Source organism: Vombatus ursinus, unplaced genomic scaffold (assembly GCF_900497805.2).
Source record: "Vombatus ursinus unplaced genomic scaffold, bare-nosed wombat genome assembly UNPS02000577.1, whole genome shotgun sequence".
NCBI lineage: Eukaryota > Metazoa > Chordata > Mammalia > Diprotodontia > Vombatidae > Vombatus > Vombatus ursinus.
Window position 1 is genome coordinate 7,094,721 of NW_020940355.1, and position 20,058 is coordinate 7,114,778.

At 37.1% G+C, this 20,058-nt stretch overlaps 1 protein-coding gene across 4 annotated transcripts in view; it reads right to left on the reverse strand.

Moving 5' to 3' along the window:
• The window catches only part of KDM1B (lysine demethylase 1B), a 53,380-nt gene that overhangs the window by 20,467 nt on the left and 12,855 nt on the right, over window positions 1-20,058 (reverse strand). For all 4 annotated transcript variants that reach the window (XM_027874747.1, XM_027874535.1, XM_027874625.1 and 1 more), the window contains 9 exons: window positions 18,603-18,807; window positions 17,221-17,405; window positions 14,914-15,090; window positions 14,306-14,380; window positions 11,734-11,871; window positions 10,007-10,178; window positions 8,567-8,694; window positions 5,547-5,678; window positions 5,159-5,233 (listed from right to left, as the gene is read on the reverse strand). In XM_027874747.1, the coding sequence (XP_027730548.1) occupies window positions 5,159-5,233; window positions 5,547-5,678; window positions 8,567-8,694; window positions 10,007-10,178; window positions 11,734-11,871; window positions 14,306-14,380; window positions 14,914-15,090; window positions 17,221-17,405; window positions 18,603-18,807 (1,287 nt within the window). The remainder of the gene's footprint in view (window positions 1-5,158; window positions 5,234-5,546; window positions 5,679-8,566; window positions 8,695-10,006; window positions 10,179-11,733; window positions 11,872-14,305; window positions 14,381-14,913; window positions 15,091-17,220; window positions 17,406-18,602; window positions 18,808-20,058) is intronic.

Here is a 20,058-nt window from a genome sequence, read left to right on the forward strand (position 1 = left end):
TGGAGGTAGGGGGGAGAGTTTGAGCAAGCTTGAAGCCAGAAGGTGGAGGTGAGGAAGGAGTGCATTCCAGCTATACAGGACAACCAATGCAAATGGAGTGTTGTGTTTGAAAAACAGCAAGCAGGAAGTGTAGCAGGATCACAGAGTACAAGGGAGTGAAGTGTAAAACAGGAAACACAGGAAGGAGCCAGGTTGTAATGAGTCTTAAATACCAAATGTTTGATCCTAGAAGTGAGAGAGAGGCAGAGAGACAGAGTCAGAGTCAGAGTGAAACTGAGAGTGAGAGTGTGTGTGTGTGTGTGGGGGGGAGATGTGGGTGTGTGACAATCAAGCTTATACTTTAGTAAAACAACTTTGGCACCTCAGAGGAGGACAGATTGGCAAGGGGACTTGAAGCAGGCAGACCAACCAGCAGGCTACCTCAATAGTCCAGGCACAAGGGGATGAAGGCCTGCACCAAGGTAGGAGTATGAATGGAGTGAAGGGGATGTATACAGGAGAGATCATGAAATCATGGGAGTGCAATTCAAATCAAATCAAATCATTTATTAAGTTCCTACTATGTCCCAAACACTGTCCTAGGCATGAAGAATACAAAGACAAAATGAAAACAGTTCAAGGAACTTACAGTCAACTGGAAGGCAATGCATCAACCAACCTAAGTTTTAATGAGACCAGTGGAAAAGATGGCAGCACCAGTAGGTAATGGGAAATAAATAATAAAAAAAAAAAGTGGTATGATCCTACAAAAATATCAGTAGTGCTGAAGCTCAGAATGAATTAAGGCTGGCAAGGAAATAAAAACATGATTTAAAAAAAAACAACACTTTTTAAAGCTATGATGCAGGGGAGGATAAAAGACCGGACAGAATTGCTTGGGGGTATATGGAATGATAATAATGGATGATGGAGAGAAGACTCAGTAACAACTTTTTTGCTTCTGCAATAAAAATAACTAGCATTTATATATCACTTTAAGGTTTACAGAGCACTTTACAAATATTATCTGATTTTATTCTCACAACTCTTCGAAGTAGGTACTAATAGGTACTATATCACATTTTACAGATGAGGAAACTGAGGCAAACAGAGATTAAGTGACTTGTGTAGGTGAGTGCCCTTTAGGCTGGAGACAAAACGAACAGAACAAAAATGGCAAATACGAATTGATAAATAGGAATTTAGTAATATCCATGATAAGTAAGGAGAGGTAGTGTTGCTTTAGTGGATAGAGAGCTACCCTGAGTCAGAAGATCTGGGTTTAAGCCCTGCCTTAATCCGTACTGGTTATATGACCCACACAAATCACTTAAATTCTCAGTACCACCAGAAGGCTCTTTAAAACTACAGACTTCAGTAAAATACAAAGCTGAATTAGTCAACCAATCAAAAGGCATTTATTAAGCACTTACTATATTCCAGTCATTGTGCTAGGCACCAGAAATACGAAGACAAAAATGAAACAGTCCCTGCCCTCAAGGAGCTTACATTCTATAAGGGAAGAAGAACAATTACATATACAGGTATGTACAAAACAGATACAAAATATTGGGGAGGGGGGTAGAATGTGCTGGGGAAGTGAGGATCAGAGAAGACCTCATGTAGAAAGAAGATGGTACCTAAGCTGAATCTTAGAAAACTACAGATTCTAAGCAGAACTGAGAAGCGAGGGCAATTACAGACAAAGTACTTCACTGGGAGTTCCCTACACCAGGAAAATCATAGGGGCAGTTCAAAATAAAAAGGAAGAGGACAAGAAAGCAAATTCTTAGCTCCCCTAAATGAATTTATATCCTCAGGCCCAGATGAAATGCATCTCAAGGCACTATAAGAACTGGTCGATATTGTTCATCAGCCAGTCACTGACCTATGAAAGGCCTCTGAGAAAGAAAAAGGCAAAACAAGTTTGAAGAAGGACAAATGTTGTCCCAATGTTTTAAAAGAAGGGAAGGGAATAGAGTCTTTAAACTATACGTCAGTAAGACTGACAGATTCTTGGCAAAACTTGAGGACTAGGAAGCAGCGATCTCAAAGAGCCAGTACAGCTGCTTGAAGAAAAAGTCTTGCCAAATTAATCTGTTCCCTTTTGACAAGAATACTTGAGTGATAGGTCAGGGTCACAGTGGAGATAGATATGATGTTTAAAAAGCTCAAGAGACATAGTTTCTGAGTAATTAGTCATTTTATTAATAATGTCAGCATTTTAATAAAAGGAGGTCTTTGATACTCCCGAATGCTGAAGACAATCATGGCAGCAGAATCATGGCTTATAAGCCCTTGGAAGAGGGGTGTTCCTGAGGGTGGCAATCAACTCTAATAAACTTTGATTATATCATTTACTTCTATGTTACTCCCAGCCTTGGGCAATCTATTCAAAGAATTTATATTCCCCACCCAAGCTTGAGCTAGCTGGGTGAAGTCGCAATTACCCAGAACAAGGAGAATGTTAAGCCTCTCTTCCATCAGCCCCGTCCTAGAGAGACTGGACAAAGAACTAGGAAAGGGGAAAAAAAAGCTGGGGTCTCCTCAATTTTAATAATTGGCTATTAATATGAGAGAAAAATAATCATTTCTCTCATAGAGTTTACCTAGATTTAAGTAAAACATCTGACAGTCTTTCATGCTATTCTTATGGAAAGGACAGAAATATATGGCCTAACCAGCAATACTGTTAGCTGGATTCAGAGCTGGTTAAGAGTTATTATTAATGATTCAATGTTAACTTGGAAGGGAGTCTTAAGAGGAGTGCCCCAGGGATCCATTTGTGCTTGGCCCTGTGCTCTGTAACATTTTTACTAGTAACCTGGATAAAGGCATAGATTCAATTCAATAATTGCTTATCAAACACCTACTATGCACCAGGCACTGTGCTAGGTGTTAGGTATAAAAAGCAAAACTAAAATAGTCCCTGACCTCAAGGAGCTTACATTGTGTAACAGCTGGTATACTTATCCAATTGGAGATGTCTCAAAGCTGGGAGAGGTTGCCCACAGGCTAGACCACAGGAAAGATCTTGGAGGGCTGGAATGCTAGGCCAGGTCAAATAAGACTAAAATTAATAGGGATAAGTGCAGAGTCTTACACTTGGGTTCCAAAAATCAACTGTGCAAGGACAAGATGAGAAGGTATATTTAGGCAGGAGTTCATCTGAAAAATATCTGGAGATTTTAGCAGACTGTGAGCTCAGCTTAAAAAAAAAAAATCTGATCTAAGGTTTAATTTTAACAAAGTACAGAATCCAGGATTAGGGAAGTCATGGTGTCCTGATTTATTTTCTCCTGGTTAGACCACATCTGTAGTACTATGGCCCACTCTGAGCACCAGGCAATTGATGAAGGGCCCCAAGGTCATGCCGGAAGAGAAATGAATGAAGAAAGGGAGACATTTTGCCTGAAGAGACAATTTGGAGGTGGCAGGGTAAAGGGAGGGATAGGGGAGAAATGATCACCATCTTCATATACTAGGAAAGCTGTCACATGACTTACTCTGCTTGGCTTTGAGAAGCTGAGGTAGGAGTGGTGGTAGATATAGGACCTAGAAGCTACAGAGAAACGAATTTAGAATCAATGTAAATGAAAACTTCCTAATAATCAGAGCTATACAAATGTGAAAGAAGCTGCTTTATGAAATAGTGCAACCCCTCAATGGAGAGAGATCTTCACACAAGGGTGGACAAAGGTCAAGTATTCTTGGATGTGGATTGGATTAGCTGGCCTCTGAGACCTCATCTGATTTAAAAGGACAAACATTTACTGGGTAAGACACTGTCCTAGGAATGGGGGGACAAAAAGTCAAAAGAAAAAAGTCCCTATTCTCAAGGCTTGGGGGCAGGGGGAAACAGGGACAATAACTCAGCTATAATACATGTAAATTAACGTGTATACTTATAACAACTCTAGCAGGAAGGCAAGAACAGTGAAGAATTCTAATAAGAGATAGCATCTGACCTAACCCCAGAAGGAAGTGAGGGGATTCTAAGACACAGAGTTGAGGAGGAAGTGCATTCCAGGAACAGATGGAAAGGCACTGACATAGGAATTTCCATGACAATGTGCAGTTTGCTATTTCAACCAAGCTGAATCTCTCTTGGATAACTGAGGATTTTACCATGCTTCAGGGTTATCATTCTTAACATGAACTGAACTATGACACCAAGTCCTGGAGACTGTGCAAGGAACTGGACTAAATCTGCATTGCACTGAGCCTAGGACAGATGGAGCCCAGAAATGTTTTTCTACTAATTCCTGATAGTAGCTTGGTTTTTTTGTTTTGTTTTGTTTTTTTTTTGATGCTTTCATCAAAATATGCAATGTAGCCCCCCAAAAGTCCTGAAGACTCCAGTTATCTGGAATGTAAAACAAAAGCCATTAAAAATAACTCCCACATAAACAGGCACCTTTAAGGACTGGGCCATAGATCCAGCCTCTTTGGAAAGCAATCTGTAATTAAGCAAGAAAAAGACACACAAAAATGTTCACAATAGCACTACTTGTAACAGCAAAAAGTTGGAAATGAATTGTAAGCCCACAAGTTGGGAAGAGCTGAGCAAACTATAGCATATGAATGAGATGTAATAAGTATTATTGTGCCATAAAGAACAACGAATATGAAAAGCTTAAAGAAATACATGAAGACTCATACAAAGTAATGTACAATTAAGAAAACATAAAGAAGGGGCAGCTAGGTGGTGCAGTGGATAGAGCACCGACCCTGGAGTCAGGAGGACCTGAGTTCAAATCCAGCCTCAGACACATAATACTCACTAGCTGTGTGACTCTGGGCAAGTCACTTAACCCCAACTGCCTCATTAAAAACAAAACAAAACAACAAAAAAACATAAAGAAACCAGTAACATATAATGACCACAACTAGATGAATGAATACAATTTTAAATCTGAATTCTGGACCTCTGATTCCATCAGCATGAGTAATTTTGTAATTTCCCCATATGGAAACATTGGTATGAGCTTAGTAAAATTATAACTCACACCCTTCCTTTCTTTCACCAAACAGTAAATTATCAACGTGTAAGGCTGCAAAAACTATTCATCATAGTCATTTTCATGTTATTTTAACTTGTATACTGTCACAAAATGTGCCCTGAATAAACCCATTTGTAGTGGTCAAGAAAAAGAAAATAAAGTGATATATTAGTTACCTTTTGTGCTGCCCAAACTGTACCATCTATGGTAGTGACTTGGACATCTTCCCCAGAATAGTCAATGGTCCGAACCTGTTCAAAAGAAACAATTATGCAAAGACAAATCACTGGACCCTGAAATATGCAAGGCTTTTTAAAAAATGAATTCCAATTACTTCAGAGTAGATGCAGCTCCCTAATTAGGAAGGATAATGATACTAGCCACAGCCTAACAGAATATATACAAAATACTTTCATGGAAAAACACACCAAACAGGGCTCAACACTCACAAGCATGCACTGTGAAAACAAGTAAGTTTTCTATTGCCTCCCAAACCCTTAACTCCACCCACCCTGGAAACAAATTAAATTCAACCCAAAGTGATCCATTTTTGCTAATACACACTGGAAATTTAAGTCGAATGTCCAATCCTTCAGCCAGCTTCTCAATTATTACAGAATACCCTGGAGTCAGAAGTGTGTGATCACCAGCAAACTGAGCAAAGAACTCATTGTGGTCCCACGAGCGAGCAGACACCTGTTGAATGTAGGTGAGGCAATTAACAAGTAGGACTATGTGAGCCAACGTAGACACAGCTGGCTAATCCTGAAAGGAATTCATAAGGAGAAACAGATGCAAAGCACCACAGGGCTATCAAGATACCATGTAGACTAACAAAAAAGTGGACAGGGTAGGTTACAAGCCCATAAAAGATTTTCATATCTTTGATATTATTCTGAAAACTCTGCTTTTTTAAATTTTATTTTTTAAGTCACAGGTCACATCAGCATAAGCTAACATTTATAAGAAATAAAAGATGTAGTCAAGTCATGAGACACATCCACTTCATCTGAGTACTTAAATCTTGTGATAAAAATAAGTCCATATTTGCTTTGGTCTTTTCAGATTTTGATCCTAGCCTTATAGAACTTGTTCCTGGGTAAATGGAGGATTTTAAGAGCTAATCCGGATCTAGTGAGACTCAAATATAAAATGTATCTAGTTTTTAGCTCAAGTTCACATCCAACTCTGTTAGTTAACTTTTTTTTTTTTTTGGTGAGGCAATCAGGGTTAAGTGACTTGCCCAGGGTCACACAGCTAGTAAGTGTCAAGTGTCTAAGGCTGGATTTGAACTCAGGTCCTCCTGACTCCAAAGCCAGCGCCCTATCCACTGTGCCACATATCTGCCCCTACATCCAACTCTGAAAAGGTCAAAACAAGTATAAAATTACAAGGTGGGATTATCTCAATCACAATGTTTAAAGTGGACAGAAGAGGAGAAAATAAAACTAGTAAAGCAGATGGAGTTCGTGATTAGGGCAGGGGTTGTCCTGAGGTTAATCATACTGTTAACTTCAGTCTTATGAGTGAAAGTCTCTTTGTATAGCCTACAAAAAAAAAAAAAAAAAGAGTTGTGTGGTCAAAGAATTTTGGGGGTAGGTGGAATGACCCATAGTATCAGGTTGAATTATTCTCATTTTGAGGTGAAGACAGTCATTTTATTTCTCTCTTTTTTTTTAATTTGTTCCGTATAAAAACAACATGAGTCATTAATGGAACTGATATTCAGGATAGAGAATTGGATTAATAATGTTCTATTCAAATTGATAATTTTAGCACTGCATTCTAGGTCACAGCAACAAGTGCAACTAAAAACCTGGTATCTTTAAAATACTTTGCCCAAAAATTTTACACTACATTCTACATATAAGGATAAACCCAACAATGATGAATGATTTCTTTTAAAAAGAAAATTAAATCAAAATAGCACAACATTCAAATATATTAGTTCTTTTGGAAGGTATCGATTACTTTGCATATTTTTAATTCAGAGTAGACAATGAAGGTAAATTTGCAAGAGATAGTACAGAAGAGATCAATGTAAGGTTGTAACTTGGTACAATGGAAAAAATACTGCTGGCACTGGCATCAGATACCTGGATTCAAATCTCAGCTCTTAAACTCAATAGTTATGACCCAGTAAGTTACTTACATTTCTACTTACAAAACGGGGATCACAATAAACCCATACTATCTACATTCATAGATTTGTTGTGAGGAGAGCACTTTGTAAACTTTAATGTGCTACAGAAATGTTAGTTACTTTTGTAATATGTTAGGTGAGTATAAACATATATGTCTATGTATATATCTGTATATATACACACACACAATCTGTGTGCATACACACATATGTAGTAGACAGATGGCCAACCTTAGATTCATAAAGACCTAAGCTCAAGTCCAGCCTTTGACACACTTTTTCCCAAGTGACCATGGCAGATCACTTAACCTTTCAAAGCAAGAAGCAACTTTAGGTTAGCAAGAAGCTGCCAAGGAGTACTGGTAAATACAAAAATTCTGAATACCTAGTGTTCTTCAAACCAATGAAATAACAGGTTTAGGTTAAAACATACAAGTATATTAGACATATATGATTATATGAATATACAGATATATGTATATACTATACACACAGAAACTTTGACGAATGTCCTAAAACAAGTAAACTATAAGAAAATTAATTATATTTGTAATTTTATATATATAGTCATATTTATATTTGTACTAAAAATTAGAACCATTTGCTTTTTAAACTCATGGCTGTTAACTCCATTATAATCACTGGGGGATCTCAGTAAGAGATTTCTTACAGTTCTGTTTTGTTACATAGGTACAGATTATAACTTATCCACACCATCTCATTCTAGGGCTTGAATTTCATAAATACATATTAACTGAGTACATCTTATATTTCCTTACAGAGTCTCAGTCCCAAACTAACAAATTGTTCTCCTTCACAGCAGAACCATAAACTGACCTCGATGAATATATTTGCTAGTAGTTATTTTCTATCTGATCTTGAAGCAGCTAGGTTATGCTGTGGATAGAGTGCCTGGCCTAGAGGAAGTTCAAATCTGGCCTTAGACACTTACTGGGCTGTGTGACCCTGGGCAAGTCACTTAATCCTGTTTGCCTCAGTTCCTCATCTATAAAATGAGCTGGAGAAGGAAATGGCAAACCAGTCCAGTATCTTTGTCAAGAAAATCCCAGATGTGGTCACAAAGAGTCATGACTAAAAACAACTGAACAACAACAAAACTTTGATCTTGAGTTCATGTTGATTCAATTATATAAAAACGAAGATCTGAGTTGGGGGGAGGGGAGGTAAGAAGGGGAAGGCCCAGGCCTATGATTTTATTGATGTAGGAAGTTCCACATGAGTAAACTACTTCTATTAAAGCAGATTAGCAACTATCCTGAAACGTGTAGTCTTAGGAAGTTGCCTGTGTCACCAGCAAGTGAAGTTATTTGTTAGAGGAGATACTTGAAGCTATGTGTTCCTGACTCAGAGGCTCTCTGATCACCATTCCATGCTGCCTCTGATTCTGACCAACTCCCACTTTTTACAAACCCAAGCCTACCTGATTTAGGTTGCTGCCACATGCATATTCCAAGTTGCTAAGATGGAACTGAAGCACGTGTTCCTCTAGCTCACTGAACTGGATGCCAGATTCCTGAATAAAAGCCTTGTAGATTTCCTGGATTTTTTCTGTAACGAGAGATACAAAGGCAAGAGAACTTTAAAATTTTATTATCCAATTGCTGACTGAACTGAGGCACATTTCACTCTACAAAAGGGAAAAACAGGGTGTTCTTTAGAAGGTACACATGTAACAAGTTTTCATTTCCTGAGAAGGGAAAGATAATCTTTTTAAAAATTATTTTTATTTATTTCATTAAATATTTCCCAATTACATGTAAAAAAATTTTTTAACGATCTTTTTTTTAAAAATTTTGAGTTCAAAATTCTCTCCCTCTCTCCCCGCTCCTTGAGAAGCAAGCACTCTGATTTCAATTATACATGTAAGGTGATGCTGAACATATTTCCATATTAGCCATGTTGCAAAAGAAAACACAAAGTAAAACAAGAAAAATAAAGTAGAAAAAAGTATGCTTCAACCTGCATTCAGAGTTCATCAGTTCTCTCTCTAGAGGAGGACAGTATTTTTCATTTCGGGTCTGGGATTGTTGCAGATCACTATACTGATTAGATTAGCTAAGTCTTTTATAGTGGATCATCCTTACAATATTGCAATTACCGTGTATAATATTCTGGTTCTGCTTACTTCACTTTGCATCAATTTATTTAAGTGTTCCCAGGTTTTTGTGAAATATCCCCTTTCCTCATTTCTTATAGCACAATAGCATTCCAACACAATCATATACCACAACTTATTCAGCCATTCCCAAATTGATAGGCATCCCCTCACTTTCCAATTCTTTGCCACCACAAACAGAGCTGCTATTAATATATTTGTACATAGAAGTCCTTTTCCTTTTAATTTGATCTCTTTAGGAGACAGAACTGTAGTGGTGTAAATGGGTGAAAGGGTATGCAGTTTTATAGCCCTTTGGACCTAGTTCCAAATTGTTCTCCAGAATGGTTGGGGCAGTTCACAACTTCACCAATAGTGCATTAGTGCACCTATTTTTCCACATCACCTCCAGCATTTATCATCTTCCTTTTCTACCATATTAGCCAACTTCTGGGTATTTTTAAAGTTGAGGAACAGATAATTAATTCATTTCAATAAGATTTCTATGGCAAATAGTATGCTGCACTGGGTATTCAAAGACAAAAATTAAATAGTCCCTGACCTCAAGGAGTTTATATTCCATTCAGAAAAACAACATATAAAATATATGGTCATTTATAAAGAACTGGTTAATATGCAAAAAAGTTTCAAATTCTTGAATAAAAAAAGTTAATATCCAATACCATTTATACATCATCATCAAAGAAAAGACTCAAGCCTGCTATTATAAGAACTAAGTATTGAGAAAACTCATCTCCCTCATACCTCCTAGAGCAACATCTTGTAGTTGAGTTTTATCTTTCCTCCACTCAGAAACAACATCCAAAATGGCATTAAAGTGGAAGTCCATGCGCTTATCAATAGTAGGGTCAGTGATTCTTCCACTTTCCTGGATCAAGTCACATCTTTCTCCAAGTTTGTGCATTTGGATGCCAAGCTTCAAAATAATGATAATGAAAAAATGGACATTTTTCTTGAAAAAAAAATTATCACCTTAAATCACAAAAAAAAAAAAAAATTCCTAACATCCCAACACAATGTTACAAATTAGAAGAACCCAGTTCTATAGTTTCTACTTAGAGATGGTAAGTCTCTGTTAAGACTTGTTTTAATTGATTCTCTTATAAAACTAAGAATTATAAATATCATACATGCACAACAAACAATAACTAAATGCCATTATTTACTGAGATGGCTCAAAGAGAAGGTAAAAAATACTTTAAAGTCACATTCAAAGATCTCAGATAACTAACCAAGGGCTTCCAGTAAGGCTCTCTCATCCCTCACAACACTACAGTTACAACTGGTGTATCCTTCTACACTTAGGGTTACATTTACACACCAAGGCATGACGCACCAATCAGAAAAAAAGAGGGGAAACTTCCTATTTTCCACAGTCAAGAGCATCTAGAGCATCCAAGTGCTTCTTAACTCCTGTATATATGATTTTGTGAACTGCTTTCATCCTGCTACTATCCCAACACGAAAAGGAATAGTCAAAAATTGTCAGGCTGAGGAAAATACTTAGAGAAATATGGCACAGTTGTATAATGGAAAGAATATAGCCTGGAATCAGGAGAACTGGTCCTAGTCTTGATTCTATCACTAATTGGTTGACCATTGGCAAGTCATTTAAGCCCTCCAGCTCTCAGTTTCTTCATCTGTAAAATGAGGAGGTTGAATCAGATACTATGAGGTCCCTTTAAGCTCAAGCAGTCTATGATTCTATGAAAAAAAATTTAAAAAATAACATTAGGGTCACAGTACAGCATCACACTTCCTATGGCTCTTTAGTAGCTCACATTTATACCATGCTTTAGGATTTACAAAGTGCTTTATGTACATACCACCATTTGATCCTTTTAACAAGCCTGTGTTTATGCTGTCATTAGCCCCTCAGTTCACAGATAAAGAAACAAACTGAAAGTGTCTTTTTTTTTTTTGTTAAATAGTGTCTTGCTGTGGATCAAACAGCTAGGAAATGCTTAAGGTAGGGTACAAACCTAGATCTTTCTGGCTTCAAGCCCAATGCTCTGGTCATTATACCATGCTGTTTAATCAATATTATCTGATGCAAAATCAATTTTCTCTCACTACCTTAACATTCCTCTCTCTCTCTCCCTCCCCTAACCTTTTCTTATTATCTCACCTTCTCTCTCTCACCCCTCCCTCTCATATATAAATATACACTGAAGTTCAAAGTTAACAGACTAATAAATATTTAAGGAGATATTCTTTATAGCTCTTCAAAAAAAATTTGGGGTAGCTTTCAAAGATACTAAAGACCTTCAAAAATGAAAAGTTCTTTTAGGTTCATCCACTCAGGACAGCATCACAACTACTCCTTTTTTAAATACTAGGAGGGAAAAAAATAAATTATTTCAGTAATCATAGTTTGCTTGCATGTAATGAAAAATAAAGCCATACACACAAGATTCCTGAAATACTATTCTTTCCCTTAGTTATAGTACAGCTCTCTTAGAGAAACCCACTTGCTCACACATTAGGGCTATAGGGTTGTTTATACAGCCATTGACAATCTGAGCTCCTCTTCCAACTGTGACTCCTTTAAAGGATTTGTCATCCCAGACTCTTCCACCAATCCGGTCTTTGGCTTCTAGGACGATCACCTGCATAGACACACAATTCAGGTAGCAAAAATGATGATGTTATCATTGCCGACGCATCCTGTTTTTCTCCCTGTGCTTCCCAGCCCACCACCCCAGCCTCCCTCATTGTACAGGGTTCCACAGTTGATAGTAAATAAGTTCAGTTATGTTGCTCATCATTCAGCATTCTGTTGTTGGTAAAGAAAGGACTTGAAAATGAAGGCAGTTTCACCTGGCAAAAAAAAAAAAAAATCCTGTTTCTAGTTCTGAGAAAACCAAAAAGCCTGGAACAAATCAATCAACTATTCACTGTTTCAGGTTTTTCCCCTATGATATCCCTTTTAATTCAATTCCCAGGCATAATATGAAGGGTGACAAGAGGAAAAATGAAATGAATTTCAAGGGCCTCTCAAAACACTACCTTGTATTCATATATACTATTATTAAAGCTTATTTTTTCAAGATACAATTTTTCCAATGGAATATTAACTTACTCAACTTAGTTTCCATTTACATTCTGTTTCAACTTTTTCAAAGTTTAACCAGCTTAAGATATTAATATTTCTAAACAGTTTTATGTCATACTAATATAATAAGGATGACTGACATTTGCCATCCCTTCACAAATTTACATTTATCAGACTATTTCTCCAAAACCTTCCACCAGGTGAAAAGTAGTGACTAGACTATGGTATTGGAATCCAAATGATTTAGGCTTTTCATTGTGATGATTAGCTGACATCCACACATTTTTCCCTACCATGTTTCCTCTTTTCTATTTAGCAACAAGGATTTCTTGCTGGGTTCTCTTTCCTTTAAGGATTCCAATATCATTTGTTTGAGTGGTTCCTAAACTGCTCAGGACCATTCACACCACTAAAAATGCTTATAAAGTTTATTGGTTCCTCTGTAAGGGTTCTTAACCTAGGATTCAGGAAATTGCTTAAAAAAAACTTAACTGTATTTCACTATAACTAGTTTTCTTTGTAATCCTGTTTATTTTTGTTATATTCATTTAAAAAAATCTCATTCTGAGAAAGGGATACACAAGCTTCGCTAGACTGCCAAAGTGGTCCATTACACAAAAAAAGTTAAGAATCTCTACCCAACAGATAGATTTGCTCTATGAAATCTTGTCCTTGAAACTAGAATGAGTTCTTACTTCAGCAGATTTCTTCCTTATACCCAGATACACAGCTTGGCAAAGTAATGAAAAATCTTTTAGGATGGATATCTCCAGGCCCATATCTTGACATTTTCTCCCGAGAGTAGACAATTCTTGTTGCCCCACCTTCTCTGCTCACCACAAAAACATGTTTCTAGTCTCATGGCCTCTGCCCTGATAATTATGGGCACAGACATCACTCGGGTATCTATCACACCTACTTTATACAGACCCCTTTAAACTCATGACTCCATGGAAATATGAACAGCATGGACTTCAAAAGATTTTCTCCCAAGATCTGGGGTCTAGATGTGTCTTCCTCAAGTATAAGCAGGTCTGAGTAAATTAGGAAAACTGAAGATCCAGGAGTTACTATTCCCCAAATCATTCATTCTCACAATGAGATTTTTTTTTAGTTTGTTTTTTTTTTTAACCACCAGAGTCCAATACTGACCTTTCTATGCCGGCTACCTACTTTAAAGAATGGCATTCAGTTAAAGCAAGGAAAAGTCTCCTAATCATATTTATGAATTTTTTTTTCTCTCTTAACCTCACAAGAAAAAAAAATATGGGGAAATAAATCTTTCAATCTGTCAAGGATCTTTAGGCAAGGAATATTCTAAGTATTTGTTTCTCTTAGAGTTGAGTGTTCCTTCCAACAACAGCCTTTCAACAAACATTTATTATGCACCTACCATGTTGCTAGGTGTGCTGAGATTTTCCCTTATGGACCTTACAGTCTAAAACGTGGCTAACGTATAGACATGAAGAGATAACTTGTTAAAATAAAATAAGTCAGAAGTGCATTAAAGAGCTGCAAACCAAAGTGATATGTGAGGCTAAAGGGGAAAACATTGTTACTGACTCTGGGAAGGAGACAGAGACTAGTAACAGCTTTAAGAAGATGGTATCTGATTTTGGTTTTTAAGGATGGGTAGGAACTAAACAGGTGAAAGGGAAGGAAGAAATTACAAGCATAAGGAACAGTAAATGAAAAGGCAGAGAGGTCAACTGGAATTAAGCCTAGCACTCCAACCACTATTGCATAATGCCTCTAGAAGTCAAAGTATTTCTTTAAAATTATGACAATTTTTATTTCTCATAAATCTTATTTTGATAATTAGATCCACCTTACATAGTGTATCTTTATTGGGACTAAGCAGTTGTCAATATTGGGAATATTTACATTCTCCATACAGAAGGGAACAAACCTCTAATGCCCTCAGAAAAAGCAGTCAAAAGGCCACTTTATCCTCCAGATATTTCTAGCATTGTAAAAGAGTTCCTTACCTTAATCCCAAAGTTGTGCAACTGCCTAGCAGCTGCTAATCCTGAAGGACCAGCCCCAACGATGATAACTGATTTCTTTAAAAAAAGAAAAAGAAAAAATTCAAAAAAATTGTACAATTACAGACTGAAAATACTGCCACACAGTTCATTCATCTCCATCTTCTGTAATCTCTCATAAATCTATTTTCCTTTTGCAAACTCTATCTTAAACTTTTCTATTAACCAATCCCTCCCCTCCCCTCCCACTTAGGGTTTGGAGAAATGATGCTTGCCATTTTCTTCTCTAAAGGGATTACTCATTCCATGTTGTTCTTTGTAGCAGATATACTTAACTTTTCTCCAAGATCCATGTGACCTATCAATGCTACTATTAGTAGTAGTACATTAGTAATATTTATCATCATTTGCATTATAATAACAAACTTAAATAGTATTTTAAGGTTTTCAAAGTGCTTTACAAAGATTCTCTCACTGGATCCTCCAAACAACCCAGTAAGGCAGTTGTTATAGTCATTATCATCCTCATTTTACACATGAAGAAACTGAGCTTTAGAGCAGTTAAGTGACTATTAGCAGTGGTGGTACTGTTATAAACTGCAGTCACCTACATTGTGGTAGTCTTTTGGGAGAAGACGATGGTCACGGCTGACAGACAAAACCCCAGTATTGATCAGACCTTTTCTCGTCATAAAATAAAGTATCCTCTCCGCTTCCTGAACACATCTAATGCGCACAAGGCCTCGGACGATAATGTGATGAGTGCACTTCTGAGGGGTAAGTGCTTCCTGTGTTGCAGAACAAAATAAAATTGTTAAATCAATTAAATATTCCATAGTAGTGAATACACATTAGTTATCAGCTAGCCAGTAAGAATAAACAGAGATACAGGAGCTTGTATTTTATCACAAAAAATTCCCAAACTCTCATAATTCTTTTCCTCCAAAAAAAACCAAACCAAACAAAAAAATGATCACTGTAAGTGGTATAGGATCTAAGAGCATATTACATCCCTGATCCCCTGAACTATTTAGTTTTTAAAAAGTCATCAAAGAAATTATTGGCTGCCTATCTGCAGAAGGAGCATTTAAACTTGTGCCCATGTGACTGAGAAGCAGAAAGGTATCTGTGGGGTCTGGGATCCCCTGTTAATGAGGGCTCAGTCAGAACCACCAATGATAATCCAAAAGCATTTTTCAAAAGCAGAACGTGGAGACAATATACTTGGACACTGTTGTCCTTCCTCCTACTTCATCATTTTGGGAGATAACATGGTCCCTCAAAATTCTAGAGAAAAATGAGAGGTAGGATGGCATGGTGGGTTAGGGGAGTAACCTTGTAGTAAAGATCTGGTTCAATTTCTGGTTGTAGTACATACTAGCTACGTGACCTGGAGTTAGTCACAATCTCTCAGTGCCTCCAGGCAACTCCCTCCAACTTTCTCTTATTTCTCTCTACTTTTTTCTTTATCACTCCTCCTCCTCCCAAATCCCTCTGATGGCAGATCATAAGCAAGAACAAGAGGAAGGGTAGAAGTGCCTTAACTGCATAGAAAGATGTGACAAAGTAGGCTTGGGACTGGTTATGTAAGACAGGTAAAAAGTATAGTCACTTGAAAATTGTGTTGAGCAAATTTTAAAAAACATTTAAAAGTCCTCAGTGTGTTTAGCTCATCATCATTATCACAGGATATTTCTATAATGGGCTACTAGGCAGATATAGCAGAATCTCCTTATTCAAAACACACAGCCAATCTGAAAAGCTCAGAACACTTTCAAGATATATTTCTTTCATAATGAAATGGGAGGAAAACATCAATGAACAAATATATTGAATCTAAATGCTCAAAAACAAGGAGAAAAAATCAAGTAGTTATTTTAATAGGTGGTCAAATCATTACCTGAAGATATTCATTAAAGAATGAAAAATGGAAAAAAAAGATACAATTGAACGTGAACACCTCCATTACACCTATATAAAAACATGTGCATGAACATTAATGATGAAACGATCTAATGTACAGCAAACTTTAATGCTCATTAAGAGTTCTTTTCCTGTAAATTGCATAAGTTCATAAATAGTTCATTCTGACCATCCACATACTGGACAAGAATTACATATAAGTCTATGTTGTTTAAAGAGCCTAAATTAGTGTAGATTAAGTACAACAACTGTAACATAACTATCATTCTTATAATTTCTGAAGTCATTTGAGTGGTCAAAAAATATTCCAACAGGACCACTGGAGTGCTTATTTATCAAGATTACATTTAGGAAGAGAAAAATCTAACAAAGTCAAGAATTCCAGCCTTTTAAAAAGTTTATAATCCTTCCTATTTAGTTTCACAGCCTCCTTATTAGATTTTCTCAGTTTTGCAGATTAAAAACTGATGCCCCAAAAGATCATGCTACTTACCCAAGGTCAGATAGAGCTACGATTAGACTCTTGGGCTCCCATCTCCCTTTCTTGTGCCCTCGTCACTACATAATGCTGCCTCCAGGGCTACCTGAAGAGAGGGAACCATGTTTCCTATTTCCACTGCAACTTGCAAAGTAGGACCTTACACCTTGTAGATGTCTCCCTTTTTCAACAACCAGTCGAGCTTTCCTCTTAAAGAATCCAAATGTCCATGTAGAGATAGCATCAACTTTCCTTAGACATACACAACCCACACTACATGGATATATGGATACATGGACACACATATAAGCATAAATATGTATGTAATATGTACTTTCATATATATGCACACATCCATACATATCTATGTATACTTATATATACATGCACACACATATATACATATATCCATGAATATGTGTGTGCATATACCCACATACATACACACACACTCACTCTTATATCCATGTGTATATGTGTTCTAACTGTACTGTACAACAATGCCAATCTTGCTTACTTTGCAATTAGTATACCACAGAGCAAGGATAAGGTTTCTCAAAGCCAAATACATGGTGGGGTCCCGTGAATATTCTGGGAATTCATAGAGCTCATCCAGTTCCATCACATCTGGCCTCACACAGAGGGCTTTTCCACATTCATTGGGCTGGTAGAAAGGCTGGAAGTACTGGTTCATGCCAGGAACTAAGAGAAGACAAACCAAAAGTAAGTCTCACATCTCATTAACAACAGGTAGTATCCAGGACTCAATTTGAGTGCCACCTTCTATGTGAAGCCTTTCCTGATTCCCCCAACTGCCAGTACTCTTTCCCATTAAATTACCTTGTATCTGTTTTATACACACACACACACGTACACAGTTGTCTCCTCTGATAGAATGCAAGTTTCACTGCAGGAATGGGGAATGGTTGGGCATATAATTCTGGTAGCCTGAGTGCTCAGATTTGACCCTGAAACTCTCACAGGCACTAAACACATAAAGGAAGGAGGCTAAATTTTATTTTAAAGGTATTGCTTTTTGTTTTGTTTTTACACTAAAGTTATTTTTTCTTCAGCTGCATTTCTAATGAATTATGAATCCTACTTAACAAAAACTAACATTTAATCAAAACTGAATGGCCAACTAACTGAGCCCGAAAGTACATTCCACATCTGTAGTTCCCCACCCCTCTACTGGGGAGAGGGAAGACTGTGTCATTATCAATTCTTCAGGGCTCCTATGCCTACATTTTAACAAGGGCCTCTGTGATTACACTCTAGGAGGAAGTTAGGGTACCTTACACCAATGGTATCAGACTCAAACAGAAACAGATTCCTGAAACCACATGCTGACTTAGAAAACCACAAATTTACATTATCTATGTTTTATTGCATTTTTATTTATTTTGTTAAATATTTCCTAATTACATTTTAATCTAGTTCAGGTTTCATATAGGAGTGTTACAGGGGACTGTTTGATACCACCAACTTAGAGGCCACATAAAATCTATTTGTTTCATTAGCAAGGAAGCTAACAATTACATAGGAAGAGAAAGACAAGAAATTTTTTTCCCTTTATAATTTCTTTCATCTGAAAACAATCTTCCCAAAAAGACTTCTCCCAGTGTCAATGTCTAAGAATATGGTCCCCAAAACTACTTAGACATTTCAGGATTTTTTTCCCCTCAAAAACTAGGATGGGCCATCATAAGAAAGCTACACTAAGTTCACAACAGACATGATTGTCAAATCATGCATAACCAAATCCAAAAAGTGAGGTACAACATATCAAGCATGTTCCAGTTAAAAAGGAAATCTTTAAATTTTCATGAATCTCTTGTTTCCAAGAGAAATGGGGAGGAAATGGAGGAGGGAATGCTGGCTTAGGTGAACACTTCTTACCAAAGACACCTGGAACAGCCTTGCACTGCTCCACCTTCTCGGGGCTGGCTTCACTGGGGTCTCGGTTGGTGCTGGTACAGGAGGGGCTCATGCCCACACAGTCAGGATAATAGGCAGATAGTAAAGGTGCAGCCACGCTATCTTTCAAAAAGGGAGGAAGGATAAGCATGGAATACCACCAGTGATTAGACACTTCAGCGACTCTCTAAGGTGGAGATGAGAGGAGAACAAGATGGAAAAGGAAAGAGGAGTTAGGAATATCAAGAAGACAGAAGAAATAAAACACAAAACACAAATATATTCAATAAGGCTAAAAACATTTTCTTCATTTCACATTATCTTTCCCCTTCCTTTCTTATTCTGCATTTTCCCGACTTAGACTGGCAATATTACAGGTCTGAAATCTGAAAGTAAAGGATTTGTACCAAATATGGCTTCTCATACTTAAAAGACTAAGTTTTTCAACCAAAGGTCTTCCACACAGTTCATAGGATGATAGCTCAAGAGCCGAAAGAGACCTCAGAGCCATCTGGTACAAACGTGCTCATTTTATAAATGAGAAAACTGAGGCACTGTAAGGTTAAATGACTGCCCAGGATCATAAAATTAAGTAGGCACTAATACCTACTTTGTGAAATCGGAAACCTGGTCCTCTGATTTCAGAGCTACTGGGCTAGTTTCTACTACACTTCCTGATCAAAGACTTCAGAAAATTTCTATTTTCTATAGCCAAAGTCAAATCAATCAACAGACACTTATTAAGCATATATCATACATAAGGAATTGGTCTAAGTGATGGTCATATAAACAAAAAAACTGTCCCTGCCTTAAACGAGCTTACATTCTGATGTAATCTGATGCAGGGTATAACTGAAACACCATCCCTGAGGTAATTTAGGAAGGTTTACTTTCTTTTCCACCAAGCCCACATTTTAACCTTTTATCGTGACATAAAATCCACTTTGATTTTAAGATAAGAACTGAACTCTAGATACTGGGCGCTGGACACAACATGCTAAACAACATTCCAATCCATCTTTAATGCTTCTGGTCAAAGGTTAATGGAAAGCTTCAACCACAGTATAGTCTTCAGAATAAGATTTTAAAAATACAGACCACAACAAAATTAGCCAGTTCTCAGAATACATAATACTGTTCTATACCAGATTTCATCTATGAAAGTCAAAACACAACTGCTATGTCTGAAATGTCATTTGTTAGGGATCTTAAAGTAGCTAGCAAAAAAAAAGTTGTCAAAAATAAGTCTGTATCAGACAAACAAGCCTTTTTTGATACTGATCTTCAAATACACGCAAGTCAGAGTAAACCCAAGAACTATCTGTTGTAGTTCTAAGATAAAACGGAAGAAGTAGTCACAAAGTTGACAATCTGAAACAGACCGCCACCAAGGCTTCTCAAAGTTTTAGAAAGGCAAGATTAAATAAGATGTTCTTTC